We start from the raw sequence: 19551 nt of genomic DNA on the forward strand, positions 1-19551 counted from the left end.
GTGGTTTGACCATGTTTTTACCAAATGCTTAAAGCTACCAGTTTCCAAACAGATCCCAAGAGTATAAGCAAATCTTTGAAAATCATTTCCTTGCGCTCAAGCTTTTGTTAAAAATATAATCTGCTGTACCTCTGTAGAAAAGCCTCTCCACCAGCTACCTGATTTGCTCTTGGGCAAAGGTTAGATCGGGTCATATTTATATGACCGTTCATCTGTAATGTTCAATCCCCGCCACACGTCTCACTTGGGAACTATTCAGACTGTGAGAGTGTTCACAAACATCTCATGATATTTGTGATTCAAGTATCTCTAGCTAAATTAGGTTTGTCTTTGATGTAGGATTGATTGGGTAAAATTGATTGGCAATGTGACGAGGAGGTTAAATTCATGTAAACTCAAGACCGTGGGTGTCACTGTTTCAAGAATCACAATCACTACCTATATAGATGATAAAACTAACCGGCAAAGTTGAAGCCTGCTTTTAGCTTAAACTTGGAGTTTCATGAGCAAAAGATGACGGTAATAATATTCTAGTGGAAGGATACCCCAAAGAGAGCAAAAATGATAAGTTTCACGTTTATGTCCAAACACACCTTGTAAGAATTTAAAGTTTGTCCAAACAGGCCAACCTCGTAGGCATTGTTGGGAACACAGATGTAAGAGGGCACCCAATGTTTGGGGCCAATGTGTATGCATAGTCTGCAGACAGGCGTTGTCGTGTGCAGTGGGTGATGACATCGTTAGCAGAATCAGCCATGCATGTGATAGAGAATACTTGAGTTTGGACGCACGTTGGGCAGGAGATGTGTGGGCATTGTCTGGTGTTGTGAGTGTCAGAATGTGAGAAGGGCAATGTGAAACACCATTAAGTGGGAAATGCATCGAGCATAGTAGAGTGTGATACGAGTTGGCATATCGATGACATGCGAGAAAAATCGGTGTCGGCGTTGGTAGGATGGTGTGTGGCGGCACATACATGGTGTATTGTTTGTATTGGGCTAGAAGATGCCTTTGGAGATTTGGCAAAGTACCTCTCAACTTGGCTTAAGATGCCTCATGTGTAGCATTTGGTACACACAAGGGTGGTGGCACGAGACAAGGCATGTAAGGGTCTCGATATCGATGAGTAATCTGGGTAGCACTGCTCACTAAGACATGTAGCTATCAACTGGATGAAAAGCTGGGGTCACTAATAACTTTCCCCAGTTGTGAAGTACCTACAAGTCTTTTAGGCGACACACTTAGGGACTGCGTTGTGGCCTTGGTGGCGCGCGACATTACTATCGGATTTGGTTATTAGTTTGGAAGGATGTGAGTGTTGCTCCCCCTCTTAGAAACTCAAACGATAATTACTTTTGCACATTCGATATGAGCATTGAGGCATTGTACATGGGATGATGCACAAGACTATAGTTTGGTCTACATCACTGCACATGAGATGGTGCATAAGACCAAACATCCATCTAAGGAGCTGCACAATGATCATTTTGTCAATTGCACATGGGGTGAGATGTGCAGGGCCTAGGGCCATTAGGTTGGTTAGGTTTGGTTTGGTTTGCTTGGCAGTGCACATCCTCAATAAAAATTAGCTCATGACAACTAGTATCAGAGTAGCATGCAGAGTGCTCTCGTGTGGGTGAGACATATTAAGACAAGTAGTGTTTACCAAGTCTACAATAGTGAAGCGAATGTTGTTTTTTAGCCGTCTGGTTTCAAAATTATTGGCTTCTTGAGTTGTTGTCAATGAATAAGTATATTGGATGTCTGTTTGGTTTGCTTAAAGGGGGTGCTTGCCAAGTCTGCAACATAAGAATTTGATGAGTAGTTTCAAACCAAAGAAAAAAACCTCGTATCTTCAACCATGCTTACAGAGGGGTAAGTATATCTCACCCTGATCTCGTTCTAACGATATGTGATTTTCCTGCATGACGACAAGTCATTTGTTATCAAGTTGACTGTTGTCTGGAAGAATTCCAGTCGGTTCTAACGACAACCAAGTTGTTATGGGCAACTTGAATTGTCGTTAACAGAGACAAGTTGTTGTCAGTGTTGAACCAAAGCTGGGGGGTTATTTTTGGCCATTTTTTAGCTGATTTTGGTGGAGTTTTCAAAGGAAAAAAATGTACCAAAGCATTTTTACAAAGGTTCTTGGGTCATTGGAGGGCATAGTGACAAAAATTAAAAATGAAAAAAACTCGGAAGGAAATAAACTCAAGAGATTTTGAATTTTTTCATAAATCTTACATTTTTGGCAAAATCTGGAGAATAATTTTTTTAAAAAATATGCAAAAAAGAATTTTTATAATAAACTATAAATAAAACACATTTAAAAACAAAAAAATCTTAGGGTTTTTCACGGCAAATATCTTTTAAAACTATAAATATCTTGATATTTGTCCCGGTTTGAAAATCTAGCAAGAAATTACCATTTTAAACTTTCAGGCAATTTTTTACTATATATCGACCAGATTTTTTTATATACATCGCCATATTTGTCACAGAGCTGAAGGGTTGTTAGGAAAATGATGAAATTTGAATTAATGGCACCTTCAAAGATGCCCAATGACTTATCTACTAAGGTAAGACTTATCTTTGTGATCACACCATGAATAAAATACATACCTACATATATAAAATCTTGTTTTTTAATATAGCTATGGAGGTGAGTTTATCATATAGCTGAACTGCCTGCTCAGCTCATTTATTTGTTCTAGTATGATGCACAAGAATGATCTATTAATGCTTGAAAATCAATGACTTAGAATTTGCTTAAATATTTAAGCATCCATAAGTTACATATTTTCATCAAAAATACATGATCCAACACCAACAGTTGATTCATAGCAAATGGACCACGACGAATGCATATTCCGGATTGGATTTACAAAAAGAATTGTCTAAAATGCCTAGTTCACATATTTTCAGTTAATATATTTTAGTGACCATATATATATATATATATATATATATATATATATATATATATATATATATATTATGTTTGGCATGTCATGTTATTGCAGCTGCTGCCACTGGTGGCCGCAAGACTCATTACAGCACTTGTAAAACAATGTTGAAGCTTCATCAGCAGATCGCGTCTGTATTTGCATGTAGTATGCTTCCCCAAAACCGCAACGCGGGCAGGTTGCTGCATCAGAATAAAGAAAAAAAATGGTGAAACTGCTGGCCAACATCACTGGTTGTTCATGGTAAAATATGCACATTTCGTGTTAATGTATTCATGTGGAGAGGGTCTTAACATTAGGCAAAACAGTATGGAAAAAGAAAAAATTAAACAGAGCCGCAAAGAACACCATGGATAAGAATCTGCATTCCAGGTCAAGACAAACCTGGATGAGATCAGGATCAAGCCAGAAAAGTACCCCTGTAACACGCACTACATAGTAGAGATTATGCAGACCTTTTATGGATACTAACATCTTAATTCCTTGCATCTAAAACTTCATGCCTAGTTCTCAAACGTCTTAAATACGAACACAAGGACAAGATAAACCAGATAAATATGCTTCCATGGAAGTTCCCAAGGCAAGGCCAGGATACCACAAGACACTCATTTCATCCCATTCAGCATCATCTTGAAAAACCAGCATAACCCTCATCAAAAGTGTTCACACTTATTTTTTGGTGGCGTGAATAAGGCAGGCAGCAACCATGGATTTTGAGTACACAAGACTAATGAAAAGTCCTGGAGCTAAAATCATGAAAACTAAGAGGTTACACAGCCTAGGGTATTTCATTACAAAAGGAAACAATATATTTTGCATGTTAACATTTTAAAGTGTACGACTGTGATTTCAAAGAAAGCTTGTGAAGAGATTATTAATGTTGATATCAAATGAAAGTTCACCAGAGTGATAGATGCCAGATAATCTCTACAGACGTCAACTAGTCATCTGAAAATTGTGCTTCAAGCTTCAAAACATATGCGGTTGAATGAGAGCTGGATGGTTGGTCACACTATCATAACCGGGGGATCTCAGGTTCGATACAACCCTGGGATTTATGCCCCAGTTTGTCTATCAAAAACGAAAAGTTTTGAAATAAAAGAAACAAGCCATACCATTGGTTCACGGCTTGTAAATCCAGGACTTGAGACAGACCTCACCCGTGAAGTAAATCGTCATGTGGAAGAATTTCCATCTTTTTCTTTGAGGTTAATCATTCAGATCTTCAAATTTGGAGGTATCCAAGAAAGAGTGGTTTTAAACATTTGTTTTTTATTTGAATACAACAACAACAACTACGCCTTCATCCCAAAACAATTGGGGTCGGCGATATGAACCAACAAAGAAAATCATTCTGGGTCTTCCACGTGAATCCTTCTCCTCCAATCATTTCTATCCAATGTCATGTCCTCGGTGAGGTTCAAAGCATTCATATCCTTTCCTATCATCTTCATCCAAGTCTTTCTATGCCTACCCCGACCTCTTTTAACTAATATATTTTCCCATTTCTCCATCCTTCTAACTGGAGCATCATTAGGCCATCGCCGAATATGTCCAAACCACCATAAACGATTCTCTCTCATCTTATTTTCAATGGGTGCAGTGTCTACCTTATGCATCTCCTCGTTCTGAATCTTATCTTTTATTGTATTTCCACACATCCATCTAAACATACGCATCTGAGCTACACTCATTTTTTAATATAATGTCTCTTGGCAGCCCAACATTCCGTACCATATAGTAAAACGGGCCTAATAGTCGTCCTATAAAACTTTCCCTTCAACCGCAATGGCATTCTACGATCGCACAACACTCCAGTTGCACTTTTCCATTTCATCCACCCAACCTTTATCCTATGATTTACATCTTCATCAATTTCTCCGTACTTTTGAATGATAGATCCCAAATATTTGAAACAATCATCCACCGGTATTTCTTGCTCACCAAGCTTCACTACACTCCTATCACTACGTTGCTTACTAAACCGACATTCCATATATTTTGTCTTACTCTTACTCAACTTAAAACCTCTTGCTTCCAATGTATGTCTCCATAATTCTAACCTAGCATTAACTTCATCTCTAGACTCATCAATCAAAACAATATCATCAGCAAATAACATACACCACGGCACATTTTCTTGAATTGATCTCATAAGCTCATCCATCACTATAGCAAATAGGAAAGGGCTTAAAACAGATCCTTGATGTAACACAACCGTTATAGGAAAATTGGTTGTCACCCCTCCACAAGTGCGAACATTGGTTACTACTCCTTCATACATATCCTTAATTATACTAATGTACTTGAGAGAAACACCTTTCTTCATCTTTGTCCACCAGAGAACGTCCTTAGGTACTCTATAGTATGCCTTCTCCAAATCAATAAAAACCATATGCAAATCTTTGTTCCTCTCTCTATTTCTCTCAATAAGTTGTCTAAGAAGATGTATAACTTTCATAGTTGATCTTCCAGGCATAAAACCAAATTGATTCTCCGATATCATGACAACCTTCCTCAACCTAGACTCAATCACCCTCTCCCAAAGTTTCATAGTATGACTCATGAGTTTTATACCACGACGGTTTGTGCAATCTTGTATATCACCCTTATTCTTATATATAGGCACCAAAGTACTCTTCCTCCACTCATTAGAAGTCTTATTTGTCCGCCAAATCTTGTTAAAAAGATTTGTCAACCATTCTAAACATTTATCTCCCAAGCATTTCCAAACCTCGATAGGTATACCATCTAGGCCAACTGCCCTTCTTGATTTCATTTTCTTCAAAGCCTCTGCAATTTCTTTCTTTTGAATCTTGCGCATGAAGTCACGATTCATCTCGTGAAAAGGAATGGACAAGTCTCCAAGATCCTGAGCATGACTTCCATTAAATAGCTTATCAAAATAATCTTTCCATCTCTCCTTAATCTCCTCATCTTTGATTAAAACCCTTTGTGTTTCATCTTTGATACATCTAACCATACCCTTTGTTTTTTATTTGAATGAAAGAAAAAAATTTATTTGGCGTAATGGTATTAGCATGTGTGAAACACTGGTTTGAAGGCAAACAAAAAACCTAAAAACATGAAGAAACATGAGGCCTAAGCCTAAATATACAGAATCACTTGATGCTTAACATCTTTACTTCAGTTCTCCATGGTTTTCAACATTTGACTTTATGTAATATTTACTACATTATAGCTTGATAGAAGGCAAAGTAAGTTTAACATTTACAAGATTGTAATTACAACTGAAAACTTTTGATGGGAAGATAAGCTCGTTTGGTTCACAATATAGGTTTCATGGCACAGTAAGTGCTATCAGATGTCCCATTTCAGTTTGAGCAGCAATGCTACAAAGCTTCATCTTGAGCAGAATAATTTTACTTTTAACATTTGTAATCATTATTGATTAGACATCTGCTAAACAAACTGTATCAGTGAAATACTTCACAAATAACACTGTTTTTGAAAAATAGTGTTTTATATTATGTGTCAACCATGGAAACAGTTTAAAATATCAGGATAGCTTGAAAATATTATAATATTTTATATTTAAATGAAAATTTTGTGATATATTCATTTAAACAAAAATATTGTGATTTTATCACTCTAGTTTTTTCTTCTTTTTACATATATTTTTTAAGTAATTGTGTTTATTTTTCAATATTACATTTATAAAAAATGTGAGCAATACAAAAATGTTTGAATTTCTCAGAAGAATTTCCCTCCCATTCAATTGATGCCTTAAATTTTTGTCTTTATGCTGTTGATGTAAATCATGGATGTGATGCAAGTCGCATTAGTCATTACCCATCCAGCATATTTTTTTCTGCATTTATATCAACTAGATGACTATAATGAAAACTTTAATTCATACTCAGACACATAGATTGTCGTCGATTCAAGTCAAGCACTTCTTACCATATCCAATCAACACATTGCAAGCGTTTATGAAAGGAAAATATACCTTGAGCTTTGGAAGCACTTTTCATGGCTTCTTGATAATTGAATATTATATCTAATTTTTTCTTCTGAAGTTTTTGCTTTATAGAAATCTGCAACATCGTTAAAGAAGAATCCACATATATAATTAAGCAGCTTTGAAACAAACACAATAAACAAAGATAGGAACACTTACCTTGCGTTCTATAGGATACACATATGGGCAGGTTGGGCAGAAGAACCTTGAAGATAGACCAAGGTTAGCCCGCTCTGTTAGCAGCATGTTGCCACAGGTTGGGCAGAACAACATTTCTAGAACTTAAAAGCTCTTACTCAAGCTCACTCGAACAAAATATTGCAATCTAACTTGGTACCTGCTCAACCGAGAAATGCTGTAATTATGACAAATTTACTATACCGATGTTTCCACATACAACAGTATTACTAGAGAGTAAAAATGAAAAATTAATTTGAGAAAATGATGACAAAATCTACTGTGTTCTATTCAAAATATGATATCACTAGCATACTTATAACACATCGAATCACATTACATGTACATGATGCCCAAACTAACCAGTATGTATTTTTATTTAACTAAGGAGGAATTTGCAAATGTTCACTTGCCTAGAACGCTTAAATTTCAAATTCTAAGAAATAACCTTAGCTTTCTCGTAAATTCTGATTTGAAATAGACAAAAATCTTGTATCATTTACAATCTCGTCTTTGTAAAAAAAATATTAAAATACCCCTAGGCTTTCATGTCAAACTCGGTCTGGTAATGGTCATTGGCAATAATAGGTCATACATGGATTTGAAAACTAATTCGGGTAAGAGTAGCTTTGTTCAAAGATAAGGTGGTAAAGGCACCAGTAAATTGGGAAGCGATCACAATCAATTTCACTAAGGAGCTTGGGATTAAAGAGTTATATTGATTTAACAATGCATTGTTGATAAAGTGGTGGTGGAAAATAGCAAATGTGGAGGGGTTGGAAGCTAGGGTACTTAGTTGCAAAATATGATATCAAGGACGACCTTGGATCCGGACAAAAAATAATAAATGGAAATCCAGGTTCAATTTTTGGAAAGGCTTGATGAAGGTCTTTGAAGTTTTCTTGCAAAGTGTGAAGGTGGAAGTGGGAGATGGAAGGAACACAACATTCTAGAGGGACATATGGGCTTCAAAAATCCCTCTTAGGCAAGAACACTAGGATCTTTTCTAGATTAGTAGGATTGATGGCATGGTAAGGGATTTTTGGTCAAACATGCAAAGCTGACACTTAAGCATAGGGCATAACCACAACCATACCACCACTGTCAAACTACAAGAATTGTTGGGTACGCTGAAAGTTGTACAAATAACAGAGGATGAGGACAGATTATGATGGTGTCATGCTATAGAGCATAGGGTGCATTGCCAATTTGGTGGCTCTCAGACAAAATTTTGTGGGGAGGCAGACTCACCATGAGGCTCTTTTCTAGGGTAGATGGTGATACATGGAAAAGTCAAAACTGAGTGTAGCTTGCAACAAATGTGGATTCACCTAGGAAGCAGGTGCAAGATGTGCATAGTGCCAACATATGGAGTTGCAAAGCAGTCAACTCTTGGATTAGGGACTTACTTTGGTTAGCCTTTGTTGGAATTCAGTTGTTGGGCAAAGCAAACCATGATATTCCATTTGTTGCATTGCGGTGGTGGTTGGGGGATTTCTGGTAGAAGTAGTTGGTCATGCTTCCTTCGAAACATTAGTTGAAGTAGTCCTAGAGCATTATACACAATAGAAGACTAAGATGGAGCACGAGAACAAGACAAAGTACCTTAATGGTTTCTTTCTCTTAGTAAGGCATGCTAGTCACAAGAATTTGAAGGGACAATTTAAGCCGTGGGTGAATGGAGGTGCCGATGTTGGATGATGGTGATGCCTATTATGTGAAAGAGGTGCACTTATCTTTATGAACAAAAGGTGGGGGGCTGAGATGAGACAAAAGCTCGAGCATCTAAGCTGGATTGTGAGTTTGAAGATGTTTAAGTATGAGAAAAACCAAAATGAGACTAAGAGAAATTGACAAACAGATGTGAGACCTCTCTTCCACATACTTCAGGATTCGACAAAACGTGAAAGAGTTGGGTGAGGGAGAATGTTATGGGCCAGCTTTGTTGCACATCCAAGCATGCATGCAGTATGAGACGTTACTACATTTGGGCACACATAGACATGGTATGGGATGTGTTGGTGGTATGCATGTGTTGTAAAGTTGGAAAAGTGATAACCGGTAGTTGAAGGCACCACAAAAGCAAAAAAATCTTTCAGGTGCACGTTGGGTCAATTGCAACAAGTAATGGATTGGGCATGGGTTGGACAGTGACACAAGAAAATGGGTGCCAAGAATTTAGCAAGCCAAATGAGGTGCAAAGTATAACATTGTGTAGGGTCATTTGAAGGTGACTCCTTTGGATATAGGGTACCCCCTCAACTTAGAAAAATTTTGCAAAACATGTGAGAGCAAGAGGTGGACGTTTTTGTTTTATTGTTTTTGTTGGAAGGAAAACCTTTAAGTTTGGGGCTTGTTGGTAGAAAAGGGCCCTGTGAGAGTAGTAAACCATTGTCAAAGTGGCTTGAGGTGTGTCATGGTATGAGACACGACATGTTGAGAGTTGTGACAACAAAGTAAGTCGAGAAAGTGCATCATGGGATTGAAGACTGTGTCTGGGAGTGACATCGGTCAACATTTAGTTGTTGCAAGACATGCCCAAAGGTTCAGGGTGCCTAAGTGTTGAGGATGGTTGCTTGTTTCGATAAGTAAATTGTTCTTTATTAAGAAGTAACTTGTAGAGAGGGTCAACTTGACATGAAAGTGCATAGGAAGACACAATGTGTTGATGGATCTTCAGTTAAGGGATCACACTAAGGAAGAGCTTGGTGGAGCGCCATGGTGCATAAGGCCCATCATGTTGAGAGCAACATGAGGTGAATGCTTGGTTGTCGCTCAGTGTTGAGGGCAACATGAAGTGAATGCTCGACCAACATTTGTGGTTAAGGGCAACATGGTGCAGATTCTTTGGATGTCGTTCAATTGTCGGCTCTTGTGGCAAACCAACGAGGTTTCGAGGAGCAACATGTAGGCATATCTTTGCCGAGGAAAATTGACAAAACTTGAAAGTGACTGAGACAAGTGACAAGTTAATAAGGGTTTCATGTTGATGGGAAACCCTCTAAATTGACTTCATGTTGCAGCGATTAGTATGTGGGCTGGGTAATTTGGGTGTTGGTAGAGTTGGTGAGAAGAGGACACCCAAAGTTGAAAAGTTGTTCGTACATGAGGAGATGTGCATGTAAGTTTGGCTTTGGTTTCAAAGTGAGATATTTGAGAGTGAATCCTAGCAAATTTCTAGGTTTTTCAGCAAACATCGTATGTTTTCACAATATATATAACATAATATGCAAGTGCATCTCAACAACAATTACATAACAGATATCATACCTGTGAAGGCAATCTTGCTCGCGACTTGAGATCACTCTTACCCATGCTCTGGTACCAACTGTAACATCCTCAAAATTCCAACTTTTTAAAACTTTTCCAAACTTCAAATTTTGAGAAAAAATTAAAACTTTTTATTTATATAAACAATTCACATGGTTCTGAAAAGTAATATGCCAACAAGTTCATTTATGGCCACATTCCAACCGTTCTAAAATCTAAACGGCCCACATGAGCGCAAGTGTATATTAGCCTCCCAATATCAGATTTAGTACAGAATCATCCATAGGCGCAACTTGATTGGGACTATTACTCTAAAGGTTTCTCACATGTGAAAAAAAGAAATGCGGAAGACAAAATGTATCAAGGTTTGAGATGATTGAGGAGTTACGTAAAATTTAAAGTTCAAAACCATATGCAAGAACGTAATAGGAACAAAACGACAGAATTTAAAATGTTCTCATTCCAAAAGATTTCATTTCTTTAAATGTAAGGATTCAGACAAACAATAATTTTTACATAAGTTTTTAACTCTCAAAACTTTCGTCTGATCCCTCCAAGAATCGTACTAGGTAAGAGAGGAAGCTTCAGCCACGCAGCAACCCACGCTTCAACCCATGCTTCGCTTCAATCCTCCACGAGGTTATCTGTAAATATTGTAGGGCATCAACCACATGCCCGTAGGAACCCAAAACTAAACTTGAAGAATAAGATTCAAGTTGAAATAATGCAATCAAGTGGAATTCCCACCATTTTAGAAATAAGAGTCAAAGGAATCTACATCATAATAAAAGCATGATATTCAATCACATAAACCAATGTTGTGAAAAGCGTTGATGCGATGCGTAAGCCTCGAGGCGCAAAGCGTAAGCCTCAAAAAAATTTAAACTTAAAAAAACAATAAAAATTATCTAAAATTATAAATAAATAACAGCAAAAAATAAAAAATCTCAAATAAATACAAAAAAAATATCCAAAATCGTAAAATGGCCACAACCATCTAAAATGGTCTCTGAGGCAGGTGGGGATTTGGGATTTCATTAGCACCTCCTTTTTACTTCACTTTTGGAAAAGAGAATCTAATTCTCATGAAGATACAATTTCGGAACCGAACTATCCATATCACTCTAGCCAAACATTCCCCATTTGGGACGTTGCAAGTTTGAATTTAAATGGTATGGTTGTTTTAACTGGTAGGGGTCTCCCTAACCCCAGCTTTCTTTGTCGGAAAAAAGTAAGCAGGGTTTATCACCTTGTAAGACGATCGCTTCATTAAGAAGCAGTTGACAGTCCTGTTTACTCAAATAGAATACACAAGATCTTATGTCACATGGATACACCCAAAAGGACACAAACATGTCATTATTGTGCAGTTTTCCGTATAAGAGGCAGATATGGTTTGTTCTTTTTTTTTTAAAGAATGTGTATAGTTCAGTAATTCGTTATATTGAAAAAGAAAATTCAAATAGACAAAAGGCAATTTGAATTATAAGTGATTTATACAGCCACTGAGTTTTGTAAACATTGAACCCATAATAACAATGCCCTTAATAACTTTGAAGAAAGATTATAATCAAATGCAATTATACTTTTTGACTTTTGTTACTGAATCTCATTACATGTAAAAAAATCACATTTGGTACGAGCTTTTCACCATCAGAATCCAAATCCACTTAGCCAGTATCTAATCAGACGTCTTCCAATCCAAATCCCTCAACTCTACAAGAAAGCATTACTTCCTCTGCAGCGTCGGCCAGCACTGCACCTTCGGGCAGAAGGTCGCCATCAACGTCATCGCGGCCACCGCCTCCTCAACTCCACCGGCTAAATCCCCCACCTCGCCCGCTCATGTTGCTGCTGCTGGATCTCCTCCTTCTGCTGGATCTCCTCCTCTTCCTTCCGTCGAATCTCCTCTTCCTGCTGGATCTCCTCTTCCTTCTGCTGCATCGCCTCCTCTTCCTTCTGCCGGATCTCCTTCTGTTGCATCTCCTACTCTTCCTTCTGCTGGATCTCCTACTGTCCCTTCTGCCAAATCTCTTAGCGGGTTGCCTGGTGCTCCTTTTGCTCCTTCACCCAACCAGCAGAATTCTATGTCTTCCCTCAGTGGCGGCCTCAGATGGGCTACCCTTTTCGCCATGGCTATTTGCCTTGCCTTCGTGCTTTTTGTGTGCAACATGAGGCGTGCGCGCCTCACTGTGAGGCGTGCCTCGCCTCGAAGCGTATGAGGCGTACACCTCAAAGCTTTTACGTTTCATGCCTGCGCCTCAAGGCACAAAGGCTCTTGCCTTGAGGCGAGGCACGCTTTTTGCGCCTTGAGGCGCATTTTTAATAACACTGACATAAACCATCATTCATCGCATGGCATTCATAATTACATCACTCGTATGCATTGAAACATCAAAGTCATTCTCATTTTTAATTCATGGCATTCAATTTCACATTCATTTATATACATGATAATTAATTGCATAAATGAATGAAACTAACAGGTTATAGCATACTCTAAAGTAAAGCATACAAGCTATGATATAATGCTACCGTTCACTTTCTTTATGCTCAACAAAAAATATTAGCATGTCCAACTTATGACTAAGGCATGCATTATTTCAAATACATATTCACATGTCATTTATCAAAATATTTATGAGTAACTCAAATATCACAATGGAACAGGTCCTATCTTGGCCCTTCCAGTGTACTTCGCACACACAAGCACCTCACGTGCATCAACCAAGCCCTTGGCTTATCACAACAGGTCAAAACATATGACCAAACATAAACATATCTTTTTCATTCACATGTAACAAAATTCATATGCAATAATCATGTCAACTTAAAAGTCTTTACATATTTACCATATATGAAAATGCATATGAAAGCAGTTATCCTAAAAATCTAATTAATTGTTTCTCTTATTATTCAAACTCATTTGATACAAAAAAGAGTATAGACATTCAAAAACAACCATAGGAGTATTCATTATTTTATGTATTTTGTATTGCCCTCTTATGGCTTAACTGAGTCTTTCCCGAGCGATTCAACCCTACAACACAGTGGCTGAGAAAACGAACTCATGGTCCCAGGTCTTGGCCTACGCCAAACCAAAATCGCCGATGAAAAATCAAGCATGCATCCTTAACTCTGCAGAGTTGTAGTACTACTACCTAGGACTCACCGGTAGACCTGTCCCCTAACATCCGTGGGACGGGGACAAGAGGCGCCTTCAGCCCTCGAAACACATGTCCCACAAGGCTTGTATCACCCTTCCCTCTCCCGGGAGGACACGAGATCGAAACGGATCCAACCATCTCAAAGAGCCCAGCCTTGCTGGTGCCTCAAAATGGACTCATGGTCTGGGGTTATCTTCATTATTAAGTCATAGGTCAGAGCCAAGCATTATATTCTCACAAGATAACTCCCTTATGCATGAATTCAAAAGTCTATGCCACTTGCATAACTTAAACTTACATGCTCTCATGCATGATATCAAAATCTATACTACCTGCATAATTCAAATTTACACGCTCATGCATGATATTCATAACAAATTTGTATTCATTTTCATGCATGACCCTATCATGTCATGATTTATTATACATGTTCACATGCATGATTCAATTGGTTGCAAGCATGCTTTAATCTCAATCATGCTTAACAACAACAAAAAAATGCAATTACATGAATTGTTATGCATGCATTAATAATTCAATATTTTCGTGTGTAACACCATCACATCATATTTACACCCATCACAAGGATATTTATAAATATGAAATCACATTCACAAACACGATACATGCATTTTAAGCATGTTTTCATGATACAACTTCACATGAAATGCATAATCAAATCGAAAATAACTTCATGCAACATGAATAGTTATGTCAAACATTGCAATACATTCAATCACTCATATCACAACAATGTCAAACATGTACCTACAGCAAACACACTCCAATATCTCGCTAACTACAATCATGACTAGCATGGTCTCCGAACTACAAAAATAAGATCACTTCTATTTTCATACATTTAAATCATGCACAGCATGACCTTCAAACTCCAGCAAAACAGTCTTACATATCCACAACTAAGTGAGTGTGTAAACAGGAAAGTGTTGCATCCAAGAAAGTAAACAATATATAATGCGCTAGCATCGCTTGCTCACCACAGGTATTTACCTGATTTACATGTTTTTGCATTTGCATTTTCTTATTTCTTTTCGCAAGGCCTTTTAAGCCGCATGTGATGCTTAGCATCAAGCATCGCACATTTTGCTCTGCTACACACCTGCAATACACATTTATATAGGTAATACAATACAATTCTAACCTTTAGATTCTTATCATACAACATGAATCACATTCTAAAACCTTAGTTTAGGAATCCTACTTTTTTAATGCGATGAAAAGTAAAACGAAACTCGAGATCCAGGAAATCCAGTGCAATTGCCACACAACGATCTACTCGACCCTCTCACAAGGAGAGAGTGTTACAGCTGCACATACACATGATAAATTCTAAATACGCTTTTGCTCGTGTGCGACAAAAATTAAAACGTAAATTGTAATTCAATTGGCGAAAACTGTGAAGCAAAACCCTAACAAGTCCAAACAAAATTGGACAGCCGAGTGGTGCAACTCCATGGGCTGCACGCTGCCCCGTGCATCACCCCAGTGATGACACAACCATCGAGGTACCCAATTCAAATGAAATATTTATATATACAACTATTGGAAACAATTCCAAAACACTAAAACCATATAAAAAAGAATCTGCAATGCAAGGGTACCTCTGCCGGTACACACAGCAGCCATGCACGATTCCCAATGCTGGGAATTGGGTGAGCAGGCTACCCAGTGAAGCATGAAGGTAATCGGCTAAACACAAAAAAGAAAACACAGCAAACGAATCATGCATTCACGAATTTAGGCATAAAGCAGTGAAAAGGGCGACAAGAAAGCTAATCCTGATCGGTTAGGGTTTTGGTTTCCAAGCTGAGAAACCTGCAGAAATTCGAGAAAACATAGATTAGGGCCATGCGGTTTGGTCAAAAATATTAGGTTGAACACATCGAGGGAAATCAAACGAATGAAAATAGTTGTATAATAAAACCAAAATCCAAGGAATCCCCACCTTCAACGAGCCATTTCCCCAGCTCCACCCAAAAATAAACAAAACAGCATACCAGACAAAAACAGGGAAAAAGAAAAGGGGAGAAAAGTAATACAGAAAGAAAATTGGGGAAGGGACTCACCCGAACAGGCTTTCACGGCCGGCGGGTACAGGTCGGAGGCTCAACAGTGTAGATGCTCAGGGACAGCCGATTGAGGGTCGATTTCAACCCGTATACCGAATGGAGGCAGATCTCGGACCAGGGGAGGCACCTCTAATGATGCCCTGCGAGAGAGACCGAGAAGGGAGACTTCCGGCGAAGGACGGGGCTCGACTGGGTCAGCAGGTGACGGCGGGTCACGGCGATGTCGGTTCGTTGCAGGGAGAGGAGAAAGAGAAGGGAAGGAGAAGAAGAGGGGAAAGAGGAAAGAGGGGAAGAAAGAACCTCGGCGAACAGGAGGACGGCGGCTTCGCTGGTCCTCCGCTGGCGACGCGGGAACAGGGAGAAGAAAAGAGGGAGGAGGTGGTGTTGCAGACGGAGCTTGCGGCTGAGGCACGAGGTCGACCAGCGGGGGTCGGCGATGGCGATGGCGATGGCGATGGCGATGGCGATGGCGATGGCGATGCTCCGGCGGCCTGCGGACGGGGAAGGAAGGGGGAGAAGAAGACTCGATAAGGGGAGGCGGCTGCGAAAAATGAAAAGGTGGAAATGAGAAGGGGCAAAAAAAGAGTCGACTAGGGTTTTACGGGGGTGAACATCGGGTCCGGATCGGACCCGGTTCGGGTCCAGTTTGGGCCCGACCCGAAGAACTCAAAAAATATAATAATAATAATAATAATAAATAAAATAATAAATAAAGAATTTCTTTAAGAAAATAGGAAAAGTAAATAAAATAAAATAATACTAAAAATTAAACTATTCAGTTTTTTTTTTAAATAATGCTTCATTCAAAAAAATTATTTTCCAAGATTTATTTTATGAGTGAAATACCCCTTTTTACGAAATTATTTCAAGAACCATTAAAATATATCTTGTTAAGTTCGAAAAATGCTTAAATGAGTCTGTAATTTATTAAAATGCTTATATTAAATATTTCAATAGTATTTAATTTATGTAATTTATTTAAATAACCATTTTACCCTTCTTGGTCAGAAAGATGAATCTAAGCATATAAAACACCTCAAAATCATAATAAAAGATAAAAAAACATTTTTAACTCAAATTAAACTGATTTTTTTATTTATTTTCTCTTAAAAATTTACAAGATTTAAAGTTTTTTCACCCAAGGCTTATAAAAGCCATGGGTTCATTCTCTTTCTCTTTCAAATTTTGCAGTGAGAAATAGAGAAAGAGAGAGACCAAGAGAAAGAGGGGAGAGGAGGAGAGGAGAAGAAGAAAAGGGTGCGAGAAAGGCATCACCGTCAGCGTACCAAGTAAGTCAATCTTCAAAGAGGGGTAGGGACAGGGAGGCAATCTTGTCCCTGTCGCCTTAATTGAAAAGGCGCAAAGGGGTTGCCTTTGTCCTCACAACCAATAACCAACAAGTTGCTAGTGGTAGGAGAAAAATCGGCAACCGCGAGGGTTGCTGACTCAGTTCAGTAGAGGAGACGCATAGGGGATCATCCTCTCTGCCCTCACTGTCGGTAATTACATTGTCGATGACCTATTATTGCAAAAAAAATATATAGGAACATCGAGGTGAACAGTCGCCTGCAATCATAGATTGTCAGCGGTGTCATCCAGTTCATAATGAAAGGCAGGGGGTTTTCCCAGACTCAACCACCGGCAACTGTTGCCAGAGGCGATCGTAGCAGAGAAGAGGGAGAGACGAAGAGTTCTGACTCTCTATCTCGACCCTGAGTGGTCGGACCAAACTCGATCTGGGTACGGCCCAGACCGAGCCGGGTTAGCATAAAACTAGACTGACTTGGTTTGTAGACCGAGTTTGAATAGGTAGGCCCAAGTCAGAATAGGTAGGCCCATTGACTCGGCTTGGTAATGGTCCAGACCAAGTCAGGCAAAAGAAAAAAAAAAGTATAATAAACTTTTATATCAGATCGACTCGGTCTAAATAGACCCAGGCAGGTTTATTTTTTCGACAGACTAACTTGGTCCAGATCGGGTCAGGTCTGTTTTGGCAGACCGACTCGATCAAGTCCGAGTTGGGCCAATTTTTAGACATACCAACTTGATCCAAACCAAGTCAGCTCTGGCTGACCAACTTGATCTAGGCCAGGTCAGCCATGTTTTTAAAAAAATATTAAAAAATAATAATAATAATAATTTACATATATATATATATAAGTGGATATGTGTATCGATATTGAACAGGGCAAAAATTGAGGTTGTGAAGATCTCAATCTTTCAATACAAGTCGGACTTGGGTTGAGATTTGAATTGGATTCAAACTCAAATCGGATCTCGTATATACAGTGGATCTAAAGCAAATTTGATCCAGTGAATTTAATTGAAACCCAAGTCTTTTTCATCGTTGAAGCCACACTTGTGCCAAACCTATTATGAAAAAGGTTTGGACCAGTCATGCAGGATCCAATCAGGTTTATATTTGAAAAGTTTAAACGATCTGCATTAGAATAAGATTGGATCTGGATCCGAAACTCAATCAATAGATCCAGTTAAATTAAATCTGGACTAGAGTGAATATGAATTTGGTGTGGAGACAAAACGAATCTAGAAAAAGTTCTATGAACCCAGGATGGTCAAAGAGTAAAAAGATTATTTTACCCTTCATATGCTTGATTGGTAGATTAGGTATAACTTTTCACCTCAATATCGGATTTAAGTGATTTTTTTATCTTTGAATTCTTCTTTTCGAGTATAACTCATTAGCGAGGAATATGATGACAAAATCTGAAAAAATTGAGTGAGAGTTTGACATAAAAGCCTAGGGGTATTTTAATATTTTTTTACAAAGACGAGACTCTAAATAATGATATGGGATTTTTATCTATTTCAGATCAAAATTTACGAAGAAGCTAAGGTTATTTCTTAGAATTTAAAATTTAAGCGTTCTAGGTAAGTGAACATTTGCAAATTCCTCCTTAGTTAAATAAAAATACATATTGGTTAGTTTAGGCATCATGTAATGTGATTCCATGTGTTATAAATATGCTAGTGATATCTTATTTTGAATAGAACAACTTACTAGTATGCTTATGAATCTATAACCTTGATATTCAGCATGATGCTTAAATATGTTGATACATGTTACATGTTCCTTGACTTATGACATGATTTAGACTATGAATGTATCATGTGTGAAGATAATCATGACATTGATGCATATAGTATGTTGGTAAATGTTGATGTATGACTTTGAGAAATGAGAGTAGAGTTTCAGAGTTTCAGAATAGGACTTGTCTTAACAATGTCACACTTATGCTTTGAGAGGGGCATTGTAAGTATCGCGATATAATGAGTTGACTCTATGATAGGTTGTTATTTTTAGATATATGACATGTGTCTACATGTTGAAGTAGTTTCTAAACATACATTGATTATTGTATAATGTACTAACACCAAGAAGTGAAAGCTAAAAGAATAGTGTGAATAAGATAACAATATAGAACATAATAAGAGACTCTACTCGGTGAAACATGGTCTAGGACATTGTTTGGGGTATGAGTACCGCTCTTTTACCTCAAGATTTGCTAATGAATTCTTAAGTAACTCTTAGGGGTTAAAAACGCTACCCAATAAACACATGTAAGATATAGCATAAACCATAAACTTTGAGGGCATGTATAGCTCTTCGGATACCTTAGAAATAGGTATAGCTCCTCATGCACTATGGGGGCAAGTACAACCTCTCAAAATCTTTGGCTAGCTATCGATAATCACTTTGTGACTTTCGGCTTGCAACCGGCACGCGGCTGCAACGATTGTAAATCTATAGTCTGAGTCATTTTGGACAATGTTATTGTGAGTGGTTCATATGTCTGGCCAACACCGTAGACTCTAAATTGTCTACATAGGTTGTTACACCCAAGGAGACTATTTTCAAAATAGCTAATTAGAATAGA

At 38.2% G+C, this 19551-nt stretch overlaps 1 protein-coding gene across 2 annotated transcripts; it reads right to left on the reverse strand.

Moving 5' to 3' along the window:
- Positions 1–2754: 2754 nt before the first annotated feature.
- Positions 2755–15936, reverse strand: LOC149842731 (uncharacterized). 2 transcript variants are annotated; one of them, XM_089999388.1, is made up of 5 exons: positions 15650–15936; positions 14785–14890; positions 7108–7285; positions 6937–7024; positions 2755–3148 (listed from the first exon to the last, which is right to left on the reverse strand). In XM_089999388.1, exons 3-5 carry the CDS (start codon positions 7219–7221, stop codon positions 3015–3017), a joined length of 336 nt encoding a protein of 111 aa, XP_089855514.1. In that variant the 5' UTR covers positions 7222–7285; positions 14785–14890; positions 15650–15936; the 3' UTR covers positions 2755–3014. The 2 variants fall into 2 exon arrangements, with proteins under 2 accessions (XP_089855514.1, XP_089855515.1); XM_089999389.1 differs by lacking the exons at positions 14785–14890; positions 15650–15936 and adding an exon at positions 12129–13264.
- Between the last annotated feature and the right edge of the window lie 3615 nt (positions 15937–19551).

Source organism: Nuphar pumila, chromosome 3, assembly GCF_984573655.1.
Source record: "Nuphar pumila chromosome 3, dmNupPumi1.hap1.1, whole genome shotgun sequence".
Lineage (NCBI taxonomy): Eukaryota > Viridiplantae > Streptophyta > Magnoliopsida > Nymphaeales > Nymphaeaceae > Nuphar > Nuphar pumila.

Excerpts from the sequence above, each read along its gene's own strand:
- LOC149842731 (XM_089999388.1), bottom strand. The coding sequence starts at position 7,221 with ATGTTGTTCTGCCCAACCTGTGGCAACATGCTGCTAACAGAGCGGGCT. Across the intron at positions 7,025-7,107 it reads TGTATCCTATAGAACGCAAG|ATTTCTATAAAGCAAAAACT; the intron begins GTAAGTGTTCCT and ends ACGATGTTGCAG. Across the intron at positions 3,149-6,936 it reads AAGTGCTTCCAAAGCTCAAG|CAACCTGCCCGCGTTGCGGT; the intron begins GTATATTTTCCT and ends ATTCTGATGCAG.